Source organism: Pavona decussata, unplaced genomic scaffold (assembly GCF_977016875.1).
Source record: "Pavona decussata unplaced genomic scaffold, jaPavDecu1.1 SCAFFOLD_361, whole genome shotgun sequence".
Classification (NCBI taxonomy): domain Eukaryota; kingdom Metazoa; phylum Cnidaria; class Anthozoa; order Scleractinia; family Agariciidae; genus Pavona; species Pavona decussata.
Genome location: NW_028145740.1, coordinates 328442 through 349282, shown reverse-complemented (window position 1 = coordinate 349282; position 20841 = coordinate 328442). Strand labels below are relative to the sequence as shown.

Sequence of the window (20841 nt, the reverse complement as noted above, 5' to 3'; positions counted from 1 at the left end):
TAAACATCGAAACAAAATTTGCATAGATCTGATTTTGTACGCATTTTGAGTAAAGTTGAAGTTAAAAAAGTTAAAGTTGACAACGAAAACGACACTGGAACAGAATTAACACGAGCATAGCACAGACGTCCCTTTAAAGAGGCCTTAAGGAATTCTAAGACGCCTAGATCTGCGCCCAAGCTAATGCCCCTACTTGTACCTATTACACATACCGGTATAGTTTGTAGGCTGTAAAGTTTCAGGTGAGCTAAATGGTCCGAGGCCGTCTTGCGTTTTTCCGGCCACAGAAACGGTGTAAATAATGGAAGAGTTGAGCGCGTTTAAAATCGCAGAGGTGGCGTTAGCATTCGTTGCTGTGATCATTGCGCTTGTGTTTGTTTGTCCAGAGGGCATGTAACGCATTTCGTACTCCTCAAGGTTAGGGAAGTAAGGAATTATGTCCCAGCAAACTTGGATGGTAGTTGAATCAATGCTTGTTAGTTTCACATTAGTGGGAGGAACCCTGGGCACTGAAAGTGAACATATCAAAACTTCACCGTTTAAAAACCTGTGCCCAGTTGTATAAATCGTCTTAAGATAAGTGGGACTTTTCTGTAGTCGATCCCTGCTTGCCTTCCTGTGTTTACGTTCCCTCCTTGCTTGTTATATTAGATCACTCGGCTAAAACGCCGGTTTATTGAGAATAGCTTTAGAGAACAAAACAAGAGCGCGACAATAATCCTTAGGACACAGGGAACCACCCCAGGAAACTCCTATCTTAAGACGCTTTATGCAACCGGGTCTTTGACATTTGCCATAGACCCATCCGTTCTTCTGAATTCCCCGCTTTCATAATGAGGTTCAAAGGAACTCGGAAATGGTCTATTAGAGTGTATACATTGCACTATTTCCCGGTGTGATTGCCTTCGATAAAACGGCTGCCATCTTGCTTGCTGTGTTGAACGCAATTAACTTGGAGAGAGATCCAAAACCTACCGAAGGGGAACTTGTCAGGATGCTTACTCGGTAGCTTTGACAATCTCACGAGGAAGCGCTCAACGACCTCAACATGACAAAGCAAAATGGCGGCCGCTCTATCGAAGCGTACGATAGACCTATTTGGCTAACTCAATGTTGTACCCTATTCAGATCCCCCGGGGTTAAGATTCTTTGTTTATTGCATTTGCATTATAATGTAGCATTCACATTTAAAAGATATGGAAATACTTAGAACAAAACATTTTATGCCCAAAGGATTTGAATTGGGTACAACATTGCGTTAGCCGAATAGGTCTATTTCGACAATCACACGGAAAAATAGGAAGGTTGTCCAATACACACGCACCGTAATGGTCCGTTATTTTCATTCGGACCGTGATCTTGAAACACGGACCGTAAGAAGGAGATGGCAGCCCGTAAATTTTCTTTCATTAAGGGGAGTTAGAATATTTCACTCTGATTCTGAGGGGTCATTCGTTTGGACGGTCCACACAGTTCGTTCGGACCGTGATCTTGAAACGCAGACTGTGAGAAGGAGATAACGGTTCGTAAATTGTATCTCAACGTACGACCGTTGATATTTGCGACTCACATTTCGCTGATGTGATAATGAGATGCACGCTCCGTATTCGGACCGTATTCAAGGTTTCCCGGTCCGTGCGAAACGTACCGACCGTGCTATTACGGACCGTACCTGTGTGACAGTCTTGGACATGGATGAAAAATGGGAGACTGCAATCGTGTGACTCAGGGATAAAATTTTGTTGTAACATAAAGGACTCATCCGTCTCCCCCTCTCTCTGTTTTCGATCTGTGGAATACCAGTCCATGGGGTTGTTACCCACACCAGTTTGGTTGGTTTCCCAGTGGTTTACCGGGCCCATTTATACATTTTATTAGTATGAATCTACTAGCGTTCTATCACGAATGCTGTTTTCTTGTTGGCTACGCTACTCACTGTCTATTCTGTTGTATATAGTTAGTAGTGAGTAGCCTAACAGTATGCGGTTGTGGCCAAAATGGCAGCAGCTTCTTCGCGTTTTCAAAGTGTCTGCGAAGACGATTTTACACGACTTGTAGATTTATAGTAGAACTCGAGCTCATAAACTAATTGTTAAATAACTAGAACTTTCTTGAAACTAATACTACTAATCAGATAAGGTTGTTGTCTAATAAAACATCAACATGTTAAAACCTGGTCACTTACCAGTCTGGTTGGTAAAGATATAAACCGTGTTTGTCCTGGGTCCCAGTTCAAAGTCCGTGAACCCCGAAGCTTCTACAGAATAGTTGTAGAACTCATTCAGTCCAGAAAGAAAGCTTGAATTCTGTTCCACTGAAGTCACAGTAACGTTCAATTCGGTTAAATCGGGAGGGCTTCTTCGCTTCCGCCGCGACGATGGAGTAAGTGCCTTGTAGAAAATCACGTAACCGCGCAGGGATTCAAACGAGACCGGTGACCAGGACACATAAGCACTTGTTGTGCTCCAAGCATAGGCTTCTATTACTGCTGGAGGTCGATTTAACGCTGTTGATCAATCAAAAGCAGGCAAAATAAAATAAAGAAAAGGAAAATAGTTATTCATTGCCATTAACAAAAACATGAAGTTAAAATTTTAGAAGGTAACCGGTGAATTTGTGCATGGTTTTATTCTTTGAAAGGCTTGCAAGTTTCGGTTCGTTTTATTGAAACGAAACATGAAAAATATTAACCTTTTTTTCACATGTATGCATTTTCATGCTGTTTCGTTGTCAACAAGTGAACGATTAAAAATCGCACCTTTACTTTTAGGAGTCGTCTTACGATGTTTTCACGTCGTCGCTTTCGAAAACCTCGGTTTTAGTTCTTATTTTATCTGATTTCTAATGGATGCTGTAACCTCTGGGTACAAGGGCATTTGTCCAGGTCAGCGTTTGAGGACGTCTTTAGTTTTAAAAAGAAAAACTCACCAGGAACTAAACTGGGCGATTGCTAACAGATGCAGGGACAACAATAACTATAACAGTAATATCTACTATAGTTAAAAGTTTCGTTCTGTAACATCATGTACATCATCATCATCATCATCAGTATTATTATTTTTCGCCATGTGTTATTTTAGGTCTTCCCGCGGGTCTATCAAATTACAGCGCAACTGGTAACAATTTAAACGATACTACACTTCGAGGCACACTCCTGCACGCAACCTTGGATCTTCTTCTTGAATACTATTAGTTACTCCTTTCTCTAATTGGACGAGTTATATACTCTTAAATTACAGAAAACGTTACCAATTGAATAAGGAACTGTACTTCAGTTGATATTTTTAAAAATAAGTTTAAAAAGTTTCTTTTTAAATGAGCATTTAGTTCATATCTAGTTCTGAATTTTCACATGTTTGAACAATGTTTTGTCCATATTTTTAGCACCTTGTCTTTGTATTGAATTTTTCTCACTTTTGTAAAGCGCCTTAGAACTATTGGATTTAATTTTGGAGCTATATAAATTGTAATTGAAGTTAACAATTATTCCACTCAAGTTTGTTGGCTATAATCATCTCATATCCAACAAGCGTGAGTGGAATAATTGTTTTATTAAAAACAGTCAAAAGGTATTGCTAACTTGTTGATTTCGCTTTAAATTGCAAGCACAATCAGAAGACTATTTTAAATAGCGACCATTAAAATGTTAGCTATTTCTTGGGCATGGTATAATAACTCATATACCATGGCCGCTAAGCCAATCAAATTCCTGGAATTGCATTATACAACGATCCAGATTTAATAATGGTATTTATTAAAAACTGAATCATTGTATAATGCAATTCAAGGGATTTGATTGGCTTAGCGGCTATGGTATATGAGCCATTATACCATGTGCGAGAAATAGCGACCATAAATTGCCTTCTGGTTGTTCTTGCAAAGCGAAATCAGCAAGATCTAGCAATATTTCTTGATTGTTTTAATAAAACAATTATTCTACTCGCGCTTGTTGGAAACGAGATGATTATAGCCAACTCGGCGCTACGCGCCTCGTTGGCTATCTACCATCTCATATCCAACGCGCGCTCGTGGAATATTTGTTAAGCATACACTCACGTTGGCGCTGTGTCTGTATCATGATTGAATCACTCTTAGGTCCAACTTGGTACCCAGTAAATCCAGCGATCTGTAGGCTGTAGTTAGTGGAGGGCTGTAGATTGAACAGCTCTAGCGAATTGTTAAATCTGGAAGTACACACCGACTCGAAAGTAATCGTCCATGACCCGTTTACCAGCTGATAAAATACCGCGTACCCTATCAGTGGTTTGAAATCTAACGGATTCCACCGCAAAACAATGTTGTTAGGCCCTGTGCTTGAACCTTGAAAGCCACTGGGAGCGATAGTTAACAATTCTGTGGAAGAAGACAAAAAGGAGTGTCTTACAATCCGTTTAAACGTAAAACAGACGTGAGAAGTTTCTATTTTATTATATAGAGTGTTTTATTGGAAAATACACCACTCGTAAAATTCATACGAAACTACATTCCGTAACCGAGTGGCGTGTTTTTCATATCCTCACTAGTGAGGATATTGATGACGTCATTTCCTACTTCTTCACGGTTGTTTGTGCAAACAGTCAGTGGAAAATGACTGACGATACAATTTTCTATATAATAGAAAGAAAATTAAACGGTGGCTTGAAGATATGAATTTTATTTTCTCGTGTTAAAAGCAATATCTTACTCACTCGTTGCGCTCCTCCGTAAAATATTGCTCTTACCACTCGAAAATAAAATTCATATCTTCGCGTCGCCGTGTAATATCGTCTATATATTCTTCTCGAGTTTATAACGAAGTACCACAAATCCGGAAGTCAAGAGACCACAGGGTCCCCCACGTTAGTGCCATCAGCCACCCTATGGCATTACTTTTAGTATGTCCCACGATGTATACTGAGGACAACTCCTTGAGGAAAAATAATTTTAGGTACCCTAAGGTAAACGCTGGACGCTTCAAACTGTTGTTTGTTAATAGACTCGTATTTCAGTATATGTCTTTGAGGACTTGTAAAAATAATAGAGGAGGTAGAACGGCTTTGGATTTTTACACATTTAAATCTATTTTTATTGTTATTATTTGTAACTTAAGATAAGTATTTTTGAAGATCATTAAGGACTTATTATCATGTGCTGTCACTATGTACTCACCTTCTGTAACAACGAATAAAGGATCACTTAATTTCCCCAGCGAGTCTACCAGTACAAAGGCCACTTGAATGCTGTAGTTAGAGGCAGGTGCCAGGTTTTCTAACTTTAGGGATGTACTCTTTTCCCCAAGCGTTATATTCAGCTGAGTGCCATTAGAATCGAGGTTTCTGTACATCACTTTGTAACCGAGAAGGTCTTGTGAAGTCATATTAGACCATTCCAACAAGATTTCAACGGGACTGAGGGCTTCAGCAGAAATAATTTCTGGAGCTATATGAAAAAAAGGAATAGCAATAAGAATAACAATAAAAATAGCAATGCTCACTGTGTCTACCAAAGACATTTGAACAACTAGATTATATTCATAGCAGAGTTTCACTTGCTATGATCAGTCTACACAAGGGATGTAATACTCCACGTCGCTATATGCTTTGTAAAAACACCTAATTTAAGGGTCACTAGGCCGCTAAAAACAAAATTTCTTCTTCTTATCTGTGGTTAGGTTCTGAACGTTTAATTCCTGTACCAACTACCATTGGCAAGAAATCTAATAGGACGTCCCAAAGCACTCTACATCATACACTCTACTGTTATGACAATGTGGAGGCTTGATTATGTAAGTAGTAAGCAGCGACGATGTAAGGCCGTTACCGCTTAGAACGCAGCATTGGGGTCAAATGATTAAAATGGACCAATCAGAGGGCAGAATTCTTGCGTTTCATTGTTTTTTTGTTTTTTTTTTCATTCTCGCGCCATTCTGACAGCCGGCACAGATGATCAATTATTCAATCCGTAGGTTTTGATAGGCTAAATAAATAAATAACCTTTACAGGTGAATGAAATATGGAAGAAACACAATTACGCGGTCCGAGGAGGAAGCCCATCGACTTTGTTCCAGTCGCAAAGAGGCACATTCATGGTCACAAAGTATCATTTTTAACTTTCTAAAATTTACGCCTGGTGCACCCTGCCCCCCTCTCTCCGCAATCATTGTAGTTGTTTGAATAATGGAAATCACGTTCTTAATAGTACCAGGAAGGGTGGAAGAGGGACAGAATTATAGTCAATGTTTTGTGCTTTTAAAAGCATCGCGTTTATTGTCAACTGCTTGTACAACTTAAATATATGAATTTGAATTTCTCTTACTTACTGTCTCTATACGTTGATACTATAACCAGCTCACTTAGTGGACCCATTCTCCCAACACTGAATGCTTGCACTTGAAATCTGTATTCAGTTTGTGGCTCCAGATTTGTCAGTTTTAAAGATGTTGTGGTCGAGTTTACAACATAAGTCTCATTGTAGCCATCAGAGCTTAAGGAAACATTATATCCTTCTAATTCGTAAAATGAAACAGAGCTCCAGTGTAACAGAACATAGGCTATTGAAACCTCAGCTCTGAAATTGCTAGGTGAGGGAATATTATCTGAAAGAAAATGTCGAACAACGTTAGTTTTGTTTCAGTAAACCTCATGACAATTGTCTTCGTTTAACCATGGCTTGTACTGTACTTGTACAGCTAAAATAAAAATGCTTTAAATTTTTAACTTAAAAGTTACCTGTTGTAGACTTGGCAATATCATAAGTCGACTTTGCCTGTGTCACTGAAACTCCAACTGCCTAAGCCTTGGAGAACTTTATAATTCTCCCACGTAAAATCCTTTGTATCTTGAGCCGTGACTTCTACTCCAGTACCAGAGCATTTCTATGGTTTTCTGCCAACTTGTTACAGCTTAAGGACGGTGCCTACTTTTGTTACTGCGCATGCGCATCTCGAGATACTCGGGTTTCCGATGGGTGTTGCCTACTAATACAAAGCAGAACTTAGCAAGTGCCCTTGGTATCCGAAAAGAAAATTGGGGGTAACAAAGCATTTTTCAGAGATAACAAAGCTTCAATATGGAAAAAATATATATTGTTATGTATTTTACTGCTTTTTTGAATTATTGTTGCTTAATTATTATGCGTGGTTACCTCCAATTTTCTTTTTGGATTTCAATTGCCCTTGCTAAGATCTGCTTTTCCCGCAGTCATAACCCATACAAAAATACTTCTATATTAGTAGGCACCGTCCTTAAGTAAGCTATCTTTCTTCTCCCAACTGTTCATTCATTAGTTTATTTGTGTTCAGTAAAACCTTAATTTCATTTGACTTATCGAGTAATATTTTTCAAGGTATTGACTTTTTTAAGATGTGTAATGGTTTGAAAAGGAACTCGTTGTCTCACCAGTAGAAGCAAACAAAGGATCGCTTTTGACACCGTAGTGACACCAAGTAAATGAGGCCACTTGGACGCTGTAGTTTGATGAAGTTTCCAACGAGGTAAAGTCCACAAATGAGGAGGAAGAATTCAATGTGACATTTCGTATCAATCCATGACTTCTTTTAATGAGTTCCACAAAGTATCCCTCCACCAGTGGGCTCGGGTTTAAAGTCCACTCGGCATGCATAGTATTGTTACTAGTGCTGTAAGCTCTCACGGCACTCATCTTTTGAACAGGACCTACCATTGTGTAATAACGAGAAGCAAGATATAAGTACATCGTTTCTAGTTTTTCACTTCTGATGTTTTGTTTAAGTCTATGCGTGTGATTAATAGCCGGAACATTTTGGAAGGACAGTGTACACACAATTTTCTGCCAACCCCAACAACCGGGGCCAGATTGATTCCAGACTCAAGGTATGTGACGCAAAATGCGACGTTGTTTGGAAAGCCCGCGTTTTAAAAGAAACGCAGTCGGAGGATTGTTGTTGTCTTCTCTCGCGTTCTCTCCCGGATCTGTTTAACAGAGGAGATTGACGTTTTTTAACCTCCCTGCTCGCCAATTTGCACCTTAAGAAATTAAAGAGTTACCAAAGGCAATCAAAGTGAGAAGTCACAGAGAAACTGCCTGGACGAAGACGGATCTCTTTTAACTTTGGTGAAAAAATCATATGCACACCTTTTACAGTCATAGTATAAATTATGTGTATGTCTCCACATTTGTCACGGTTTTCTTAATAAGATGTGCCCATAAAAGTTACACGTTCAGGCAACCCTTAGTAGCGACAACCTAAAAGTGACGCTAAATCCAAAACTAAAGCGCTTTTTACGACACAGACCACTTACTTTGCTTTCCAGCTGTGACGTTAAGAAGTTCGCTTTTGAATCCCAAACCGCATTTACTGATCAACGAAACCTGCACGCTGTAATTGGCATGCGCAGTAAGATTCGACACTATGTATTTGCTGTCATTGGAGGAGAGTGACATGTTCTGTTCAAGTCTCCCGCTGCTGTTTACGTTTGACCAGGAGAGTAAGTAGCTTGTAACTAGCTTGGATAGACTTTTCTGCCAACAAACCATGATTTCGTGATTTCCAGAACTAAACACAGTCACATTGCTTGGTTGATTCATAGATGCTAGAGAAAGAAAAGACAAATTTATTTCAACTGATATCGTCACCAATAGAGCGATATAATGGCTGCCTATATGTTAACAAATGGACTTTCCTTAACGAGGATAACAGTTAATATGCAACCGTACAACTGACGAACCTGTGGCCGACGCCGTAGGTGTCGATAGTGAATCAAAGTGAGAAATGAGAAACCTGGAGTAGCCTGAGAAAACCTTCAGTAAAGAAAAGGAGAACCGAGACAAACACTCAAACCAGTTTTATTTTAAAAGCAAAAATTAACAAGTTGAAAATTCCAAGTCGTGCCAATAATACATAAACCTAAATGAATCCTTTGGTGGACGAGCATAGTCTAGTACTATATACCAGAAGCTTACGATTTCTTACTAGTAGAGATTAATCGCTCACCATTTAGGGCAGGAATGATGTTCACGGTGTCACTAAAGGGGCCCCTTAGGTTTGAACTAAGGCCAGCTACTTGAATCATGTAGGTTGTGTTAGATTGGAGGCCCTGTATCATGGCGTGCGAGTGTGTTACTGGCGATATTTCCACTGGCTGGGATGACTGTGCCTGACTGACCACAGAGTACTCAATCGCGTAGTGATCCACACCAGACGATTGATCTTCCCAGTCAAAGCAAACAGACGTTGGAGACAGGCTTAGGATGCTCAAGTTACGTGGAGCAGTTGGAGCTAGGCAAAGAGAAATGGTATGTTATTATTTATGTCCCTCTGGTAATGTGGTTGTGCGCATGCGTAAGGTACCAACCATACCATGAAGTCGGTGTAGTTTGCAACTTGCTGCCTATAATTTCCCTTATGTATGGGGACGACCTTATGTAATATAAAACGGTTCAAACGTCAAGCCTTCTACCAATTGCAAAAACTAAAAAGAAAACCACACACATATTGAATGCCACTTGCATATATTGCAATTGGTTGTCTTGGGATGAATTCTAGCTACGGCTCACGTACTGGCCGTGTTATGAAACTGTCATATGCTTCACAGTTTGGTTGTAAATTAAAGTCTGGGAATGAAATCTTGAAGTTGGGCCAGCAAATACAAGTCTCATAAGTAGCACTTTTCCACAGTGCTGTTTATGACGACGCTGTATAACGTGGTTCGTACTTTGAAAATAATTGATCGGACTAAATCCTGAAGGGTGGAAGGCTAGAGAAAAAATTTAATCTAATTTGACGAGGTGTTTTGAAATACCCTAAATAACATCAAATCGTTACCAAGAATTTAGATAAACAATTAAGTTCAAAACCTGCATGAGCTAAATCAATCCAAACCGCGCTTAGCGCTTTATTCCACGCACCACTGCAATTATAGTTTTGTACATGGGGTTTTTTCGGCTTTAGGACGCATGTACCCTACCTTTTACCCCGCAATACCACAACGTACAGGTTGGGGTTGGAACAAAGTTGTACACATAGTAACTGCTGCAATTACGAACACGGATGTCGAAGGACCAATGACAACACGTATTTCCACTAAAACACACTCTACGATGGACGGCGCCTTCGGACACCGCAGGATGCATTCCAAACAGCCAACCTGGGGCAAACGTGCTACACTGATGTGGGGATAAGCAAGTGTTGGACATCTGCGTGCCCGCAGCACCTTGAAATCTGTACCAGGCTTTTGTTAAATTTCTATCACAGTTATTCCCTTCTCGTTGGCCTTTTGCACGATCAGACCCATTCAGGACCTTGTAGTACCGACATGCTAGGAGAACAATGAAATAGAATGGCATCATTAATTAACAATTATTCCACTAGCGCGTGTCGGATATGAGATGATAGATAGCCAACAATACGCGTAGCACCGAGTTGGCTATAACCATCTCATATCCAACAAGCGCGAGTGGAATAATTGTTGTATCAAAAACAATCAAGAAATATTGCTAGATCTTACTGATTTCGCTTTACAAGACAATTTAATGGTCGCTATTTCTCGGGCATGATATAATTACGATGCAAAAAAAGTATAGTCTTCCTGCTAGCGTTGCAATTACATAACTTAAAATTACAATGTTTTCAAAATATGCCCTAAAATTATAATAATTTAGTGAATAAACTTCTATTATTTAGTAAGTAGGATTATAAAAGTACTTTGGCTACCCTGAATTCTTGATTGGACAGGTATGTTGTTCCAGAGAACAGATCCTCTATAGTGAACGCTACATTTAGTAATCTGATTCTTTGGTGAAAATCTCTCTCAGATGGGGAAATATTATTGTACATCAATATGGTGAGCTGTCCTGTCTCGATAGCGTTTGATAGTTTGCAGGATTGAATACTCAGAGCGACCGTAACAAACCCCAATATAAACTTACAAGGAGAACAATAGAATGCACAATAAATTGATCGGCCACGGCTCCTTCAATATTATGATACCATAGAAGGAAATTTTTTTTACAGCCATGTGTTTGAAAATTTTGTTCTTCTGCTTCATCTTTATTCTAACATTTTTTTCAAGTTCGATTGCCTAATTTTCGAGATGTTATTCATTAAGGAATTGAACCCTGTGTTAAATACTCAGAAAGACTCTATTCGCGCCAAACTCTTTATGTGACTTTGCGTGTGAATACTTTATGATCATCACATATATTCGTGTTTCTAAGGAACTCTTTTACATTTATATTCGTTCTCATTTCACTCTTAGTTGACTTGATAATGACGCTAAGCGAGCGTCGCAACGTCGTCGGTTTTTTAAACTTTTAACCAAGATGGCTTTAAATTTTTTAAACTTTTCAACTTTGACGCAATTTTTTATAGTTAATTTTTTTTCATTGTTGTCATATTGTTTCATTTGTTTTAATTGGATTTTGACCAAATTTGGTGAAGGTGAGCCAAAGATCGCAGCTCCAAGATGGATGCTGTTTAGAAATGATGACGTAATCCCCATGTCATGTCGACATTTCAGATCTCAATGCACGTACTATAACCCTTTAAATTTCACTTACAGAGAGGCGGTTTCCCTGTTAGCCAACATGGACGAAAAGAGAGGATCAAAAATAGCTCGATAAGAAAAAGAATAAAAATATATTTGTTTCAAGCAACCATTAGACTCACCATCTCGTTCATAAAATATAAACACAGGTGCCGAGTAGGTTCCCATTATCGCCCCCTCGCCAGCCACCTTGACGCTGTAGTTCACAGAGAGCTCCAAATTATCGCAGATGGCCACTCCACCTAGCTCAGCAGGCACTGTTACCTCACAAGAAATATTGAGCGGGTCCGAAGCCGGGGAGACCAGCACTCGGTACTGAATGACTTGTGGGGCATTCAAATTTGTCCACTGCACGAGCAACGAGTTATTGACTATAGTGACAGTGACGTTTGACGGAGCTGTGAATAAAGTAACAAAAATTCAATTAAAACTGTATAAGGCATTAATTAGAAAAAGGCTTTAGATTTTTTCTTCACTTAACTTAGATCTTTTTTTTTTATTTATTTTTTTTTATTTTTTAACAGCTTTATTGACCATCTCATATGTTAAATACAATAAATTAAACAGCCAGAAAGAAATGAAAAATATGTGCAAAGTGGTTTAAAGTGATGAGGTCAAAAGGGCAGGTGCGAACGGGACGCGAGGACCCATGCGAGGCACCTCCCATGATACAAATAATAATCAAAACACGATCAACCAAAAGACACTAAAAAACTAGGGATGGCAGGAGCAGGATCGTACAACTGACCAGGTACAGGGATAGAATATGTCAAAGGGATTTTGCAAAAGGTGAAACATGTGCTCAGTAACAAAGTTGCGGAAGGAAGCAGTAGTTGAAAAACTGGTAGGGGGTGGTAGCGGTTAAATTTTCTTTCAAGTGAAAACTTTTGAGTGGTACTTTCTTCTGTTTGTTCATTGTTTGCCCTACAGGATGACTCTAACTTTTAAGTCTCGTAATTATTTAAATGAAATCTACTTCATTATCAGTACTCAACTGTTCCTTTTTTCAGACAAAATCCATTTTTTTCCTATTTCGAGTCTGAGACTTTCCTTGAAGTGAGAGGGTTAAGGCCCGTTTAAACGGTTTCATCATTTGCCCAACATTTGTTCAACAAAAGTTGAACGGATGTCGGGCGAATGTTGGATGAACGGAGTGTTCAAACGATTTCAACACCATTCAACATTTTCAAGAACAAAATAAATGTTGAATCGATGTTGAAAGAAAGTTTAAACCAATTTAAATTTGATTCAACACACTTTTTTCAACAATGTTGAACGACCTGTTCAAACGTCCCCGACATTTGGTTCAACAACTGTGTTAAACGCATGTTGAAGAAACCGTTTAAACGGGCCTTTAATTTGATCAAACTTACCAATAGGTTTGGTCCAGACAAGTTTGGTATCACTTTTCCTCCCAATCCCGTTTAATGTTTCTACCCTGATGAATATAAGATATGAAGTCCAATTCTTTAACCCGGTTATCAAGTGGAAACTTCTAGCCGACACGAGTCTCTCATTTCTGAAGCGATCTTCATCCACCTCTTTGTAGAATATAATGTACCCATTATAGATACCACTCAAGCTCTCCACTGATGATATCATCACCGTAACGTTTATCGAAGCAATGTCTGTCTTGTTTGAGGCGGTAAACGTAATCCCATGAACATCAACTGTAAAACATGAAATATCAAATTAACACTTAAGATGTGATAAGCCCCACACCTTCACCTGGTATCACAATGAGGTGTAAAGCAGCTTGGAGCAAAAAAATTTAAAAAAAAAATAAATCACTTAATTAAAGTGTCAGTCAATGTAATTAGCACAGAACACTAATTGGGGACACTTTCCAGATCGAATTGGAATTTAGAAATGATGTTTTTTTAGGAGAGAAGAAAACCGGAGTACCCGGAGAAAAAACTCTCGGAGCAAGGACGAGAACCAACAACAAACTCAACCCACATATGCGCCGTGTCCGGGAATCGAACCCGGGCCATATTTTTTTTGGAAGAGAACAAAGAAAATTACCTTACCTTGCAGAAAGTGAACACGAAGTTGAAAGTGGCAATTGTTATAACATCTAAGCTCTATTCAGTTTTATAGCTTAATCAACAACTAAGCCCCAACAAATGTCATGGGGGAAGAGAAATATGGATATTCAGAGAAAACGGCGAGCTTTGACCGCATGTCCCTACTGTACTGCACGCCATAATATAATACAACAAGGCTTGATAGATTTTTCACCACGCAGATTTGAATTTAAGTGGATGACATACCATCATTTGACTGAATATTTACTAATGTCCAACTTGGAGGCAGAATTATTCCAACTTGAAGCAGGTCCAGGACTTCTCCACTCGACTCGTTAAACACGACAGTCACATAAGCTGAATGTGTTGCGAGATTACTAAGATAAAATAAACGACATTTTTTGACAAAGTAAATATGTCGACTTTTAAGGACGGTGCCTACTATTGTTACTGCGCATACGTTCTGCGCATCGCGAGATACTTGGGTTTCCTATGGGTGGTGCCTACTAATACAGGAATATTTTTGCACGGTTTAAAACTATACGGAGAAAGCAAAACTTACCAAATGCTTTTGGTATCTCAAAAAAAAATTGGCGGTAACCATGCATTTTTCAGAAATAATTAAGCTTCAATTTAGGAAAAAATCCCATACATTGCTTTATATTTTGGCGTTTTTTAGAGATATTAATGTTTAATTATCTCTGAAAAATGCGTGGTTACCCCCGATTTTCTTTTTGGATTCCAATAGCCCTTGTTAAGATCTGCTTTTCCCGTATAGTCATAGACCACACAAAAATACTTAGGTATTAGTAGGCACCGTCCTTAAATACGTTAAATAAAAGTGTCTATTGCAGCAAACTACTGCAATGCCGATCATCCTAGATTAACTGTTATCGATTGAATCAATCGTGGGATATCATGAATCCTCATTTAGGCAACTCACAAATAGCAACATTGCATTCCAAAGAGAAAGTGCGTGGAATGCAAGTAAAGATGTCCCGTTTCTTATAACAACAGGCGGATTATCAAACCAGTTTTATGAACGATCTTGCAGAATTACCCTGAATTGAAATACCAGAGGGACTTTGTTTTCTCTTCCGTAAGCAGCTACCGCGAAAATTGAGCCACGATGATCCACGATGCTAAAGCGGTGGTGACAACACTTTCGTAGAACAGTCGCTTCTTGTGGACAAAAAAGAAAGACCTCTGGTACCCAAGGTAATTCAGAATGTGAGAAAAACACTCTATTAGTAATATACGATAATTCATCCATGTTGAGATAATAGAGTGTTTCAATGTCAGCCGTGTTGAAGAAGTCAAAAAATAAAATAAAGTTACATAAAAATAAAATTTTATTCCCAAAGTGAAAATCACTCTATTGTTTTGCTCTTCCAATATGGCCACCGTGAACACACTCTATTTTTATTGTGTTTCTCACCTTGTTTGTGTATATCCATACTTCCTCACTGCAACAGACGACACGTTATTTTCACCGACAAGTGAATTTATCTGCCAGACGAGAAACACAAAAATGACAGAAATTCAAAATTCAGAATTCATTCTAGACCAGACCCCAGACCTCTCTCTTCCAGTTCCGGTTGAGAGCGGATGACCACACAAAATAGGCCATTGCCTGATTTCATACCGTGGGGGTCTGGGTACGAGTCTGTGTATTATGGGTTATGGGACTCAACACCCACATAGCCGGAAAGAGCACACCGCACTTTACAACATTTCCAAGTTTGGTGTTAATCAAGCTAATATTAGGAAAGATACAGCCATTCAAAAACTCCAAATTTTACTAAGAAATGTATGGAACGGTCCGGCGTTCCATACATTTCTTAGTAAATTTTTAAGTTTTTGAATGGCTGTATCTCGCCTAATATTAGCTTGATTGACACCAAACTTGAGGATGTTGTAAAGTTCGATGTGCTCTTTCCGGCTATGTGGGTGTTGAGTCCCATAACCCATAATACACAGACTCGTACCCAGACCCCCACGGTATGAAATCAGGCAATTATTGAGTTGCTTTGAACCTCATTATGAATGCGAGGCTAAGTGCAAGTTTTTTCATGTGAAAATTAGTTTTGTTCCGGTATGTGAATGAAAACTAATTTTCACAACAAAACCAGCTATGCACGAAGCCTCGCTTTCATAATGAGGTTCAATTCAAGTAACACGGAAATAGCCTATTCTCCGGTGAGATCTCATGAAAAAGGTTAGATAATGGAATTTAATTATGAGTCTGTCGAGAACTTATCGAAAAGATAGAAGCTGAAACATACGCACAAACAAATAGAGAACCACAGAAACAAAATTAAAGATGTCTGGTCTCCTGTTCAATTTTATTACCTAACGGGAGGTTTGAAATTCTCAGCGATGAAGTAATCATTATTTAGTGATAAAACTCCCTCAAAAATTTCACGGTTTAAGACAATAACGTTTACCTCTGTGATAAGAGAGGAAGATACGCGCTCCATTTTTTCTAGGTCTGAGTAATACGACTCCCCTTGGCTGCCTGCTATATTTCTCTGCAGTTCAACGTTCACAGCGTAGTTATCGACTAAAGAGCAACGTAAACAAGGCCAGTGTAAACAATGGATGCATAAGAGTAATGAAAATAATAATAATGATTATAAAATAAGCTACTAATAATCAAGGATTGGTAAAGTGCGTTCGAGGCTTGAGCCTGCAATCTTTTCACTGTTGAGCATGCGTTAATTACCATGCTATGAAAGGTAACTAGACGAGATCGAGACAACTTGATCCAACCCTACCCAAACCCGGTAATCGCATGGCACCAGATCCAACTGAGTAGTATGCGTTCTCCTTCGTTAAATTAAAGCCATTCGACGCTTCGATGTAATAGCTAGCATCATTATCCAGAAATAACGTTAATTGAAGTTGTGAAGGTTAATAATACAATTCAAAATGAATAAAAAATAGTATAGCAAGCGGCATTCCTGTGCGTGCAAAGCTCATTTAAACAAAAAACTTTCGAGCGAATTTAATCACTTAGCATGTGCAATAAGTTTCGTTTTATCATAGTTAGTAGAGGAGACTGGTCATGAAAGTCGGCAAAAATCAAAAGCAAAAACAACGGTGCTGCAATTTAGGTTGAAAGTTCCCTGACAGTGCACAACCTTTTGTTTTTTTGTCGCACATTCAGACGGAATAAATTAAAGACATGTTTCTATTGGTCAGTTTTTTCAACTTAATTGGAGTGCTATTGAGCGTTGTCACCTTTGTGCACCTTCAAGGGTAAAAAAAGCCAACAAAAACCTAAAACAAAGGAAGAATGTGGGGCTTCATAACCCGCATTGCCCTTTATTAACTATGGTTTTATATTAAAGTGCTTTTGACAAGAACGTTTAGTTTTATTAGGAATTTTAGCCAGAAGTTTAAGGATAAACCAAACAGAAATATCTCATAAGAGGTTTTTGGAGTAGCTGAAGCACCAACTCGCTCGGCTTAAATTATCGCAATGTCAACGAACGTTTGCAGAAATGTCTTCCCGTGCAAATTTATTTAAAAAGAGAAATCTAACGGCTATTCCACTTATTCTTATTTCGGAATACGGTCAATAGAACGCGACCTAAGTCCTCATTGTATGTATTCCTATTCCGGAATGGGTCAATCGAACGCACTCTTAGTTAAGGAGTTTTCAAATTCTACATTCACGCAATCAATAAGGATTCATCCCCAGAAATCGGTGAAAGATTTCGACACGTCAATCAGCTATGTTCTGACACTGTTTGAGTCCCCTGTTCAAAAATCTTCTGCCACTCTTTGTAAATAACCAACTGGTAAGCCTTTCTACCAGTTGGGATGTTTAGCGAGTTTCTGTTCTGTTTAAAATATTTCGGTTTGATTACAAGGCCCCACAAGCTTCTAGCTTTATACCTAACCGCGTATAAATAAATTTATTTTACTTTTTACCGACAGCAATTTTTAATATAGAGATCGAGTAAAAGGCGTTAATTTGAGCCAAGGGAAAGTAAAATTAGTTCGGGTTTGCAGGGAGTTCGAGTTAGTGGGTTTTATCTGTACTTTATTTTTAACGACGTACCTCTGTAATATTTAAACACTTGACCTATGACCGCTTCTGGATATGTGTCATACCAAATGATCATCTCATCAAAGGAGGCCGTGGGCAAACCGCTGGATGCATCACCAATCTGAACCGTAGGGGCCAAAGCGAGAATTATCTGGCTCAGTACATCGGAAAATAAAGGCGACTGTTTTTCTCCATTGAAGAAGAAACTCAAGGAATTGCACGATTTAGTAGAAACGCTGGAGTCGAAAGCGATTACAAAATGCGACCAGATATTCTGCGGGGCTCTAAAAACCCAAAGACATGTTTGTGCTGGGTGGCGCACTTGAACAGCAATGTGATCAAATGAGCCATTCAATTGAAAGATTCGGACGCCCCTTGTGGTCAGGAACGTCTGTCCAGCCTCTCTATTAGTGTGCTTTAACCAAAGGGATATCGTCAGACCCTGTGCACAAAGGTCTGGATTGGAAATACAGCCAGTACCGTTAAACAGGAATATCGGGTAAGGTTCGCCATTTGTAAACACAGCATCGTCTTTCGGGCCTGTTGTTTGACCTGTGAAGGCTGTTGCCCATGATAAGTGGTCATCCTTGGAAGTATACACATGCTCTGGGTTGTCGAGGGGAAAGTAGTACTTTGCAGTCAAAAGTAGAGTTTCCAGCTTCAAAGAGGGATAATCTGAAACATATACACATCTAGATATATTTTAATAATAATAATAACAATAATAATCTTTATTTAAAGTGCTACTATGATCAAATTTTTACCTCTTGAATTTTAAGGTTTATCAGATAGAATTCTAGGAAAGGTTTAAAACTCCGTTTACCGTTTCTAAATATCTGCATTGGTTCCAGAGATATTTAAGTTAATTTGAAAAATGTGTAAAATATGTAAATGAGAGGACTGATGACGTCATATTCTCAACTCAAGATAACATCAAGTATATAAATAGAGCTATCTCAGTCATTTTAAAGCAGAGACCATTGAAAATTGGCAGGCTAATAGTTCTAAATGCAATACACCTACGGCAATAAAAAATTGGGTTCCCATGGCAACTCACTCTTTTCCAGTCCCCTCCAACCTGATTTCAATATTTTAGTGATTTTCACCTTGAAAAACATTTAACAAGGCCACGAACTCGACCTAACATATTTATACACCTGCTGGATCATGCAGATGAGGCACCATTGGCAAATAGCAAATCCTTAAGTATTAGGGAGGATTGGAACCTGGTACGTTGCCTCGGTAACAAAACTGATAAGCTCATATTGTGGAGCGCACCTAGGACAATGTCACTGCAACGAATCAAGCATTTCTGACACAAATTGGCTGAGATATCTTTTTTATAATATGTGATCAAAATTCGGTTGAGTTTATGACGTCATCACTTGGCTAATTTGCATATTTTAAAAACTTGAATATCTCTGGAACAAAAAGAGATATTTGAAAATAGTAAACAGCATTCTTCTTCTCGTACAGACTACTTGTTTATGTTTTAAAATGGCTTAGATTAGAAAGACCCGAATTTCGTCATAGTTTCATGGACAATTTATCAGCTATGTACAACTAAATCTAAAACTAAATGAACCATTACAAATATAATACCAATTCACTATAATTAGCGATGTAGATGCTCCTTTTCACGAATGCCTTGCCTTAGAGTACTTGTTTGAGCGCATGTTTGAATTGCCCAAGGGACTCTGCTTGCCTTACGTCGCATGGAAGGCTGTTCCACAGAATGGCGCCACTGTGCTTTCGAAACATTACGTTTCAGCAGGTACTTTCCAGAGATACTGGAAGCGGTCACATTACCATAACAGCTAACTATAGTTAAAGTGCACCTAACCCCAATTTTTTTTTCTTTCAAATAAACCTTTGCACCTGTTTGAAACATATTGCGCTATTTGGCGCCTTTTTCAACCATATCTTGACTTTTAAAAGGCTGTAAAAATTACGAAATCTAGCCGTCATCTGTCCCATGACCGAGCTAGTAAGGGGCATGGGTCTATTCCTTACTTGACGTCACAAACTGATTTGCATTGTATTGAGTCTTTGTGAAAATGCATGCAAAGCAGTTTGTGACATCATGTAAGGAATAGACCCATGCCCCTTACTAGCTCGGTCATGGGACAGATGATGGCTAGATTTCGTAACTTTTGCAGCCTATAAAAAGTCAAGATTTGGTTGCAAAAAGGTTCTGTGCGTTTCGAACAGGTGCAAAGATTTATCTAAGCGACCACAATAGACCCATTCGGCTAACCCAATGTTGTACCCAATTCAGATCCCCCGGGGTTAAGATTCTTTGTTTATTGCATCTGCATTATAATGTAGCATTCACATTTAAATGATATGGAAATTCTTAGAACAAAACATTTTATGCCCAAAGGATTTGAATTGGGCACAACATTGCATTAGCCGAATAGGTCTATTATAGCCTTGGTATGACCCTAGCACTATTTACATTCTTTTGTTTTGGATCATCCAAGCGCAAATTTCTAGAACAAACAGAGAGGCGGTCACATTACCAAAATATCTAACTGTATTCACCCTTTTCTTAATCTCGTGCCCAGATCTCCCACGGTTACATTTCGACATTCCCGAACCGACTGAGATCTGGGTACGAGATTAGGTCAATCCGTTTCAGGTGACCGGGTTCGGGCGAAAATGTGGTGACCTCACGGAAGTGAATACGCGAACGAGAACTGAGAGAATAATGCACAAGCCAGAAGAAGAAGAAGAAGAAGAAGAAGAAGAAGAAGAAGAAGAAGAAGAAGAAGAAGAAGAAGAAGAAGAAGAAGAAGAAGAAGAAGGAGAAGAAGAAGAATGAGAAGAAGAACAAGAAACGTACTTTATTTTACGAAGTTAAAGACAGTTACAGTCTCAGACTGATAAACTTGTGGACTTCTCTGAACATTTTTCTTTAGTTATATTATTTAAGATAGGATGAAGCATCGATCTTTTGCAGTATTCTCACTGACACAACAAATGAACATTCTCTACCTTCTATAATAGCTGTAAGATGGTTATGACGTGTGTAGAAATCGGACGATAATCTGTCGAAGCGCGCGCGATCTCCCGTGAGAGCCTCCCAAGTGTAACACCTCCAGAGCTTGACTTTGGAGTTGAGACTAACATCAAAGCGAGCATAGATCGCCATGGGTGTATCTGGGATAGTCTGGCAATACTCGTCCAGTTTGGCTTGTAGCTCTGTGAAACAGCGAATATTAAACACAACTGAAAAGATGAAGTATAAAGTACT

General features: G+C 38.9%; 1 protein-coding gene across 2 annotated transcripts in view; it reads right to left on the bottom strand.

Annotated features, from left to right (window-relative positions):
* LOC146452959 (uncharacterized) overlaps nt 1-20841 on the bottom strand; it is a 42311-nt gene that overhangs the window by 12163 nt on the left and 9307 nt on the right. For both annotated transcript variants that reach the window (XR_014859617.1, XM_085097188.1), the window contains exons 10-25: nt 20583-20789; nt 17598-18260; nt 15976-16091; nt 14967-15037; nt 13775-13905; nt 12875-13171; nt 11624-11899; nt 9924-10274; nt 8951-9235; nt 8259-8549; nt 7377-7652; nt 6299-6574; nt 5149-5418; nt 4057-4353; nt 2186-2506; nt 213-509 (exon numbers count right to left, since the gene is read on the bottom strand). Coding sequence is in view for 1 of the 2 variants with exons in the window: in XM_085097188.1 (XP_084953314.1) it covers nt 213-509; nt 2186-2506; nt 4057-4353; nt 5149-5418; nt 6299-6574; nt 7377-7652; nt 8259-8549; nt 8951-9235; nt 9924-10274; nt 11624-11899; nt 12875-13171; nt 13775-13905; nt 14967-15037; nt 15976-16091; nt 17598-18260; nt 20583-20789 (4425 nt within the window). In the remaining variant the exon portion in view is untranslated. The remainder of the gene's footprint in view (nt 1-212; nt 510-2185; nt 2507-4056; nt 4354-5148; nt 5419-6298; nt 6575-7376; nt 7653-8258; nt 8550-8950; nt 9236-9923; nt 10275-11623; nt 11900-12874; nt 13172-13774; nt 13906-14966; nt 15038-15975; nt 16092-17597; nt 18261-20582; nt 20790-20841) is intronic.